General features: G+C 36.7%; 1 protein-coding gene across 1 annotated transcript in view; it reads left to right on the plus strand.

Annotated features, from left to right (window-relative positions):
* Positions 1-10,988, plus strand: part of WDPCP (WD repeat containing planar cell polarity effector) — a gene marked incomplete at both ends in the record, with an annotated part of 65,791 nt that overhangs the window by 12,819 nt on the left and 41,984 nt on the right. Inside the window, 3 exons of the mRNA XM_010174911.1 lie at positions 1,194-1,308; positions 5,140-5,273; positions 9,877-10,068. Of these exons, the coding sequence (XP_010173213.1) occupies positions 1,194-1,308; positions 5,140-5,273; positions 9,877-10,068 (441 nt within the window). The remainder of the gene's footprint in view (positions 1-1,193; positions 1,309-5,139; positions 5,274-9,876; positions 10,069-10,988) is intronic.

The raw sequence follows: 10,988 nt of genomic DNA on the forward strand, positions 1-10,988 counted from the left end.
AGGCTGAGGTCGTCTGATCTAGCAACTTGCAGGATCTGAGGTGGCACTGGAAGATGAATTAAAGTACACTTGTGTTTTCAATACTGCAGGTGAAGATCTGAGTCACTGTAGTGATTTTTTTCATCACTGTTTTTACATCAAGGTTTCTGTAGAGCCCAAGGTTGGCAATGAGTTAAACAATTACTATGGTCAGATTTTTTTTTATACTCCCCTGACTTTATCTTTTACCAGATTATTAAGAAAACAATCTCTCTCATAAAGCTTTTTGTATCCTCCTGCTACTGGAATAACTTGGCAAAGTGAGGTCAACTCACACTGGAGCAGGGAATTTTATGGAGTTTATTTTCTGAATTTTTGTGCTGTAAGACCTGCATTCAGAATATGACTCAGTTTAAAGGTTTAATTCTAAATAGTTTTTATAACTCTTCCCACTGAGCATTCTTTCTCTCATGCAAGATACGGCATCAGAAGGAGCTGATAAATACTGTGACTTAGTCTTCAAGATTAAATGTATTACTTAATTGAGATTAATTAGGCAGAAATATTCAGTTAACTCTGAAATAAGCCTCTGACTCTTCTGTCCAGTGGTTTAAATTCCTTCTTTCTAAGAGAGACGTCTGTAAGCTTATGCCAAGCAGTATATAGATTTATCAGGAACCCACAGCTATTGCTGTGGTAGGGCACTGTTACTTAAGTTAAACAATATATGAATTATCAGAAATAACAAGGACAGCAAAAAGGTGCTTTTAATCTGTGATAATAATATAAAACCACATGAAGCCCAGCTTTATGTTTTTTTCGTGCAGGCTATGCAGTTATTTTATACAGAAAAAATCAGGTCCATGGATGGTAAGAGTGATCAGTGTCATTCCTTTCCTCATTCAGGGCTGAATTTTTAACTCTGTTTGTAACAAACTAATTCAGTACATTTTCTGCAATGTTTGAGGATTTAGCACACATCTTCAAGTGTTCAGCAATTGTAATTCTTGTACCTGTCTAATTCAGGGTCATGTTACACCTCTCCCTTTCATTGGAAAAGCTTTTCAAAGTCATTAGGAGACATCTTCACATCAACGATAAGTCTTTTTTTGTAATTTTGAAAATTAGATTACTACGTAATGGACAGCTGCTAATATGTACCTTGGAACTTTTCACTTTATTAACGGTCTTGTTTTCTCACTATTTGGATTTAGCTCCTCTTTCACTCAGGTATCTTGGTGTCCCTAAGCCTTTCTGGGCCACAGCTGGAGAAAGTGGTGATTGACAGGACCCTGGTGGGGAAGCTCATCTCCGACACCATCAGTGATGGTAATTACACCCACGTGCAAATCAATTGCCTACATTAACAATAGAGTAGAGAAACAGTATGTCAACAGGTAGACTAATTATTGCCACTGGGGACTTGCAAACACAACAAGTAATTGCATGTAAAGCCATAGTTACCACCCTCGGGACTAAGAACACTTTAAGAATAATATTTAACATCAAAGTTTTCAGGCTTGTCAAATACTGAATGGGTTTCTAAAATTCAGTTTCTTACACGTTTTAATCGCTGTGAACACACCATTTGAACTTGTCATGTTTGTTTCATAAGTGGGGAAAATGGGACAGAACCAAACATTAGCCAACTGATTATTTACATGGGATAATTGAAATATTTACTTCTTTAAAAAGGCTGGATAACATTAGTTACCTGGAGGTGTTCTGATTTAGTTTCTAGATTTCCAGAATCTCACTGTCATTATTAACCAGAGACTGCTAAAAGTGAAATTTTAGTTTCATGCAGAAGAGTACTGATGAAAATGTACCCATTTTCTGTTACTATAGTCAGTGTGTCTCTACAGAGAACCCAACCAGATGCCTGTATCTTGGCATCTGCATGATCAAGAATATGGAATGTTGGTGTGAGCCAAATTACACGTGCCTTATCTTCCAAATTGTTAAAAAGGAGACCCAAATGACATCCTTTTAATAAGAATATATGCTAGATTTAGCTTTGATCTTTAATGATTTATTTTATTCCATACTCAGGCAGCTATTGAATATTGGCCTGGCTATTTAAGAAAACTGCAATACTGTGTCCCTCTGATCTTTTCTTAGCAGTATATTGTAGTTGAATCTTGAAAAATAACATTAATATGAGTATGTTAGTAGAATCTAATGTTAGTAGAATCTTTAGTATAAAAAAAATAGCCCTAACCTCATTTTTTATCCACTGATTACACAGAGAGTGTAAACTATGTTTAATGTCTTGATTCCTTTTTTCCACACTTCACTTAAGTTACGATGTTACTAATTCCATCACAGATTTTTCTGCCCTCTGTTTCCAGATGGAGGATTTCATACTTTCAGGTGACAAAAGTAGGAAAATGTGGAAGCTAATGTTATACCCAAATTGAAGTTATTTGTAGAACTTATTTAGAATACTCTGTCTTTAAAATAAAATTAATAAATAATATATATGTAATTAAATTCTACATACCTTGCCTTACATTGGCTTAATATGGCATACAAATGCAAATATTTTTTTTTAAAATCCTACTAATTAAAAAAGCTTACAACTAAAGCAATAATAAAGCAAGAAAGGGTTTATTTTCCATGAACACCAAGAGAAGATACATTTTTTACCTGCACAAATAGTGTTGAAAATACAGATTTTGATACCAAACCATCCTTATGTGACAACTACGACATAATGTTATCCTACAATAAATTTAATTTAATCCAACGTCGTTGCATGTCTTTCCAGATCTAGTTTGGAATTAGGGTTGGGGTTATAAAGTTGACCAAAAGAAATTCCATATTTAATGCAAGAAGCCTGTATAAAAATAATAGTTCTTGTTTTAACAATTGTGTGTATGTAGAAATGGACAAGATTACAGTCTACCAAAATTACTTATGAAATGTAATTCTAACTCAGGGTAGCATGCCCTCTTAACATTTGGCATAAAGGTCAGGTTGTGTGCACAAAATACACAATTAAGATCACATTTGTAATCCTCCGGCCTCTAATAAAGTCCTCCTGATTTTTATTATTTGTAAGCAAAATTTCAAATCAAATTTAATTCAAAATTGCTTTCTTAAATGAAAATAGTATTTCTTATTTTCTAAATTATTTTGTGGCACTGAGCTCTTGCAGCACTAGTATGCAGAATATGAAGTACACTGCCTGCCTTTTTGGGGTAAAAAAGGCAGCGTATGGGTCCTCTCTGAATAATGACCAGCTCTGCCCATAGTTGGATTCCTGTCGATCTGGTCTCCACTCCTGCCTGGACGACCACACATACTGAAAATCAAGAGGCAGTCAGTGTCCTTCACACCTGCCCGGGGATCTTTGAATCCTGCTTTCTTTCCTTCCACCAAAACACATCTCAGAAGCAGCTGAGGTGTGCTGTAGGTCATCTTTAACCTAAACTATATCTGTGAGGAAATAAAAATATTTTAACTGTGTACATATTAAGGATGCTCTACTCAATGGCTTTGAATTTCCATGTGTATTTAGGATCTGGGTTATAGCTTCCACCTTGCCATGTCAGATACTTTATCACCGTTTCTTCCTTTCCTTTCCTTTCCTTTCCTTTCCTTTCCTTTCCTTTCCTTTCCTTTCCTTTCCTTTCCTTTCCTTTCCTTTCCTTTCCTTTCCTTTCCTTTCCTTTCCTTTCCTTTCCTTTCCTTTCCTTTCCTTTCCTTTCCTTTCCTTTCCTTTCCTTTCCTTTCCTTTCCTTTCCTTTCCTTTCCTTTCCTTTCCTTTCCTTTCCTTTCCTTTCCTTTCCTTTCCTTTCCTTTCCTTTCCTTTCCTTTCCTTTCCTTTCCTTTCCTTTCCTTTCCTTTCCTTTCCTTTCTTTCCTCTCCTCTCCTCTCCTCTCCTCTCCTCTCCTCTCCTCTCCTCTCCTTCTTTTTTATGAAACTAGTGGTAATGTTACATTTCAAAGGCAATTATTTGGCTTTAAACTTCACCCTTTAGTATTTGCATACCAGATACTTCAGAATGGTGCCAGTACATGACTATTGGAAAATGAAACTGGTTGTAAATCAGAAGAAATCAAATCAAAGCCTGAGTAACCGGTTTTCACTGGTTATATATGTAAGACTAAACTGTCAATCTACTTAAGGATATATAGAATATGTTTAAGAATCTAGGATATTAGTCACAAATGCTTTTTTTGTTTGTTTTTCAGGAGTGGTTCTGCAGTGTTTTGTTTGTTTGTTTTTAAATCAAATTCCACTTTGCTTGGCATTTTCCTTTTAGCAGAGGTTTCTGAGTGTCCTTTGTGAAAGCACCTTGCTAGCTTTCCTTTAAACCCAATTCTCATTAACAGTTCTTCAGTGATCTCGTACTAGTTACCCTGATGACTCACTTCATTCTCAGACATCTCTTTAAATGTGGGCACTGCTTGAATAACTGGATAACACTTGGGAAAAATCCTAGATACTATTGTCTAATTAATTGTCCTTGTCAAATTAGTTATTCACTTTTATATTGAATTGTTTTGGTCTAGCACTCCCTTATGATAACAGCGGGGATTCCACTGCACTTCTCCAGACTCCAAGGGAGTCTGTTCCATCTTGGCTACATGTATTGTTTGGGTCCCCCATGTGAAGCTTTCAACAAATTTGTGACCCCTCTAAAGGATAATCTTTTATGTAACATCCTGCTTGTTGTCTGCAGCAGCACCTGGAACCTTACAATGTCCAAATACCAGGTACACCTCCAGTACTAATTTACATTTACCATCCTTAAGACAAGCAGTGCTGTATTAGGTGCATTTCCAAAATACTGGTGGATGTTACCATAAGGAAAAAAAAAAAAAAAGAAAAAAAATGGAAGGTTGAACCAAGATGAAAAGGAATGTGGAAGGGCTTACAACATATATTTGAATGTAGTGATAACTTGATATGAGATAATTTATTCAGGTTTATGTAATCGGAGTACTCCCTAGGCTTTATTTCTCATTTCCAAGGAGGTCCTGGCAGGATGACACATTGATGTCTTTTAGGAGATTATAGAGGCTTCAGTGTAATATTTAAGACACTGTCTTGAAAAAATTGCTTTTTGCAATGTCTCAGTGGAGGGTTCAGTGATTTTTTTTGTTACTGGAAACAGGTATTACAGTGGTGACAATTTTTTGGTTTTTTCAGCTGTTCTTACAGACAATTTCATCATCTTGTCATTTGAGGACCATAACCAACTCTGCTTTATTCAGTTTGCAAAGAAGATGGATTCTTCAGATGTAAACAAAAGACTGGAAAAACTCTCTTGTTTGGACTTTAAGGTATAGCTGTCAGTGGTGACTGTAATACTGCAGTAACTTTACATTATGAATCACTGGTACTCGCTGGTATAGTATAGTAGTATAAATTGCAAACCTTTATAAAACTGACCAGAACAGCTCAAATTATAAAAAGGGCAGTTATTGAAAAGTAAAAAAAAAAAAAAAATAAATAAAATTACATGGCATTCTGAGTTAATGAGTTAAAATACTGTGCCAAGAGGGATCCAATTTTCTACTGTATTTAGGTTAAGGGCTCAGACACACAGTTGACTTACTCCTGCTTAACAGATTACCTCGTGTCAGTTGAGCAGCAGTAACTGACCCTTTGCACATTCTCAGCATCTAACAAGCATGAAGCAAAATCTGTAATGGTAAACCTCAGTGTAAAAGATTTAAGCTAATGTGTTTTACCTCTTGTTTGCTGAGGGCTACAAACGCACACATGGTCAATTACTGTGCCTCAGCTGACATACACGGATTCGTGAAGTTATGATAATTCAGTCATCTGTCTTGAGCTCCAAGACTACTGTAATTCTTTGCAGAAATCTTAATTTTCCTTCTAGTTACAGTAATCGTATTGTTGGGAGAGTTGGTTTTACAATTAAGCGACTGAGCTAGGACTCAAGATGTAGAAGCTGATTTTCTCACCACTGACTAACTATGTATGTGACCTTATGCAAGTGACTTGGTGCCTCTGTAGCTCAATTCACTGCTTACACAGTGAAAGTTAAAATACTGGGTTTTTTCCATCCCTTTATGGATGGCTCTTTCTATACCACCATCACAGCAGTAGCTGAAAGGTAGTCTGGAGTTAGCTGAGCCAGCGTTCAAGTAGCCAGTTTGGATGTCAGTAGAAACCAGCTCATCTTAAACTGAATTACACTGTGTCTTGGATGGATTGGGCTGTGTAGACCTAACTGATTTCGACCATAAGCTCTTTGACATCAGGGCAGTGGCTGACCTTAGGTGGAAGTGCTTGGCGCTACAACAGTGTGGAAAAATAATCAGCCAACGGCAATTAACTTTGAACAGGCAGAGTAGGAAAGGGGCTGCATCCAATTCGCTGCACGAATGTAGAAGAGACAAGCCTTTGCCCAAGAAAAGTAGAAAGATGTAGTAAGCAAGAGAGAGTTTGTATTTGTTTCAGACTAGATAAATTTTAAGGAAAACAATCTTGTGCTAGCAAATATTTTCCCCTTGACGACCCCTCAGTAATTTGCTTCCTCACATAAGGGAGTTTGCATCTACAAGACAAGCTTTTTAAGGATATGTTTAGGTTAAGTTTTGCCATATTACGTTTTAACTTGCTTGGTAGAAATACTTTCTGCTAGGATGAATATCTAATACATTTTCCAGGCTGTTTCAGTTCAGGGCCTCTTTTCAGCAATGACTTGTGTTTGCGAGATTGATCCAACCTCTATAACGTGGATTTGAGACAGTTCACTGTTCACCAGGAACTGAGCTGATACGTAGTTTACTTTAAAATGATGTGTGTTTGTGCCTGGCCTATGGTGTTTGTTAAGGCTGTGCTTTATAAGCAAGACTGGTGTGTGCTGTGGGTTGGGGTTTTTTTAATAGCTCTAAACGTTAACAAAGAAGCTGTGGTGAGCTGAAGACTACCTTCATCATTTAATTGTGAGGGTCATAGCTCCTTACTTAGTTTATTTATTTTTAGAAAATATATTTTCATTCTGGCCACATTTTGAGTCTAATGGTTATGGTATTTTTTTTCTTGGGAAAGAAGGAAAGCCTAATCCATAGAAAACTCTCTCTGCCCTCGGAAACCAGAAATATCTGCTATACTCCTTAATAGGGTTGTTATGTTCACTTCTTTGCTGACACAGCTGAGCTTCTAGAAGCGCCTCCATGTTCAATGTTAACTTTGCTTTCTCTTGAAATCAGTGGGAATCGCTATGGATTATTTCTTTGCCAGCCAAAAAAAAGCATTTGCATTTTTTAATTGAATGTTCTTTTGTGTGAGGCTTGCTAGTTAGGCAGCTAAATATAATTTTTATTATCTTCAAAATTGCACCAGTGTGAGCCAGCAGAAAGTATTATTCATTACTGCAATAATATTATGTCAGCTCTCTGCATTGAATTAGAGTTCTTCATGGCTGGATTTGGTCAAACTTACAAAAGCTAAAAGATCACAGACAGAGTCGACAGTAGTGTCACTATCAGTAGTAACAAAGGAAATGAAAGATGGTCCTCAATTGCAAATGTACAAACTTCACACTTTAGAAAAAACAGTTCCTTAGTGTTGATTTTTTTTTTTCCCCAAGCAAAATTGAATTAAAAGGTAGATTGCACTGGTATAAAACTACCACAGGGTTAAAATATGGAGCCAAGATTCAGGAAATTTGAGTGTAGCCTTCATCTCTGCCTCTGACATTTGGTGTGACCTTGAAAAGTATACGTAATATTTGGGTTTAAATTCCCAGTTCTAAAATGAGGAAAATGCTTGCTTACAATCGTATAAATTGATATAATTAAAGGTTGGTCATATTCACATTTAGTTTCTTTGATACCTGGACAGAGGCAACTTCACGTTTATTCATGGTGGGCAAAATCATGGAATCATAGAGTCATAGAATTGTTTGGGTTGGAAGGGACCTGAAAGCTCATCCAGTTCCAACCCCCCTGCCAGCAGCAGGGACACCTTCCACTAGACCAGGTTGCTCAGAGCCTCATCCAACCTGGCAACCACTGGGCAGTACACTGCCCAACACTGTGCAGTACAGAGTGCTATTAATAAGAACAAGTCAACCATGGCGTCCTCATAGTTTGACATTTAACCAAAAGTTGGGGTTTTTACACAATACATACCAAAGTGGAAGTATTCCTTTTTCCATCCTCTAAACTGTACCACCATGGATTTTATTTACCCTGTGAAAAATAGAAAGGAAGACTTACTGTATGAGTCACTACACTCCTGAAGACCAGCAAAATAATAAAAACCCCTATTATCATTTTCCTTTTCTCAGTGGCATCAGTCCATGTTTGAAAGTGCCATGTCTAATGCAAGATGTAAAGGTTTACAAAAGATTTGTGGCTGTTCTTACATGTGAAAGTGTTATGAACAGTTAACACTGCAATACAGCAGTAATTAATATCTGTGAAAGTATTTGTGTTTTGCCATCCTAATAAATGTGTTGTCACCAAATTAACTATATATAATTTTAATTCAGGTATCAGCTACCTGTTAGCTTTTATGTATGTTTTATCTTCACACTTCTAAAGAATATTTTGACAAGTAAAACACAGGGTATTCTGAAAATATTGACCTTTTGCAAGTTTTTCCCATCTGCCTTTTTTTTTTAATCCATTTCAATTTACTGAAGGAGGAGACAGTACAAGGAGTTAAATGTTTACCATGAGAGAACAACATTGGTAATTACTTTGATTTCAGTTCCTTTTGATGTGTATTCAGGGGATGAAGAGGTCAATAATATTATGACCATGCAAATAGAAAAGGGTTCTTTTTGACCATATAAAAAAACAGCAAAGGATTATTAAAGCATTAACCTTGATTTTAATGGCCTTGGTTGAGTGGTGAGATCACAATTTGGATGAGCCTGATTATTTACTAAATACAATACATAAATGCAACGGGTTCTTAACACCCATTGCACTCTGGCATTATCGCATTACTGCCATCCTTTGTTGCCTTGCAGACAGGAATATGAAAGCAATCTGTCATGTAGTGAGACTGGCTCCAGAAGCATTTCTCTGATAAGAAGACCCCCTGCCCTTTGCTAGTGTCTGGTCCAGTAGGCTTAGCCATGCGCTTAATCCCCAGAAAGTGGTTCGATTATTGCTGACCAGCAATGGCAAGATAGTTTGTTGGGTTTTTTTTTTCCCCTAGCTATCAACCTTCCATTAATTCCTTAAGCAGAAATGCGGTGCAATCTATATTTCCTTGGCATGTGTCACCCAGATGGTGCACTGCTCATGTTTTCAAATAACCATGCTCCAAAATAACAGAGTTTGAATAATAAATTCTGCAAATCCTTCCCGAGGAAGAGGCACAATTCTCAAGAGCTGCATAAACTTTACGCATGATGCTGTAGCTCATCCACATTATGCAGAAAAGTATATATTCTCTTGCAAAGGGGATGTTTGTATCTGGATTCCTTAATTTAGGGAGGAAAAAGAAAGATATATGTTTGCTCAAACACGGTAGGAATATATTTAATATTTGATTATGTCTTAAACACTAGCCTTAGCTCCCTGGTCAGCTTTGCAGAACTTGTCATTTAATATGGCTAAGCTTAAATCCTGTGTGTAGGTCGATGCTGTCAAGCAACCATGACTGTACATTTTGGTATTGATTGGAGTCATTGCAGTAAATTCCTTTTTAACTCACATTCCTTTCCTTCCCAATCCCCTCCCCGTGTAGATAAAAGTGTGAGCATGTCTTTTTCTGTCTGAGGGGATATTTTTTACATTTACAGACAGCGTATATGAAGATATATGTACGCAGTCCTCTGTGTATTTATATATACATTCTCTTTCACACATCCAAAATAAATGCTCCCAATTGCTCCTGCTATGCTCTTTTATCACCTGAAATATTTCCTGCATTTTTTTCTTTTTCCATCAGATTTCTTACATTGATATACCCGGACCAGAAGGTAGAAGGATGAAACGTCACCTGGCAATAAACTGTGTGCAAGATATGGTCATTTGCTGGTGGTCAGCAACTAGTGACGGAGCATGGCCTTGGTCTCCTATTTCCTGTGAGAGAGACAGAGCCAACCTATTGCTATTAAGCTGTGCACATGGCAAATGGGAGGTAAAGTGCTGAACTCTCTTGTTACGTGCTTTTTCAGATTCGCTAAAGAAATAACTGTTCAACTTTAAATGCATATTCAGGTAGATAAAAAGAACAGATACGATAAAAACAAGAAAGGAAAACCAGCCATTCTAATCTTAGAAACAAAGGTTTGTTATTTAGTGAAAAAAAGCACCTTATTTAGTATGTTCACCATTTTCACATCAAAACTGGCATTCTGAGAAATGTAGCAAGGAAGTTAAGTCTTTATAATGGAATAGCTTTGGAGCTGCCAACACTGAAAATATGTCAGAGTACCACTAGGAAACTCTCATCTGAGTTAGAAACTGTAGCTGTTGCTTGCCAGTCTAATGCAATTATTTTACATTGTCTGGAATGTTTACTGATAGGCATTTTACATCTGTTTTAAGTGTTTTATTATAAAATTTTAGCTACACCCAGATGCTGCTTAAATTGTTGCTGTGAATATTGATCAAATCAGTGACCAACTTTTTTCCTAAAGAAAAAGTCAAGATTCCTCATCTACAGGTGGGAATGTAAACTACAAGTTAGAACAAGGCTACAAGGTGACCCTCTTCCTGACACTTGCTTAGCTTAACTTTTTAGGCAGATGTTTCCATTTCATCTATTTCATTTTATCTCTTTAAGAATATTTGGATCCAGTTTCCTATGTTAGATAAAAAAAATGAAGCTCTCTGGGCATACTCTGAAAAGAACTGGAGCCTGAATTTAAAATGTAAAAGCTGTTCTGGACTAACATCTTGTATAGATGCTCCTGTATTTGAGTTTTATTTTCTCTTTAGCTTAAGCCACTATTAATATGGACTAAAAAGGCACTGACTGTGGTAGAAGAGCACAAACTTGAGGATCAGCTGTGGAATAGCTTTTCTGGAGTAGCTATTACAGGCTATTTCCCTGTA

Source organism: Antrostomus carolinensis, unplaced genomic scaffold, assembly GCF_000700745.2.
Source record: "Antrostomus carolinensis isolate BGI_N321 unplaced genomic scaffold, ASM70074v2 scaffold9199, whole genome shotgun sequence".
NCBI lineage: Eukaryota > Metazoa > Chordata > Aves > Caprimulgiformes > Caprimulgidae > Antrostomus > Antrostomus carolinensis.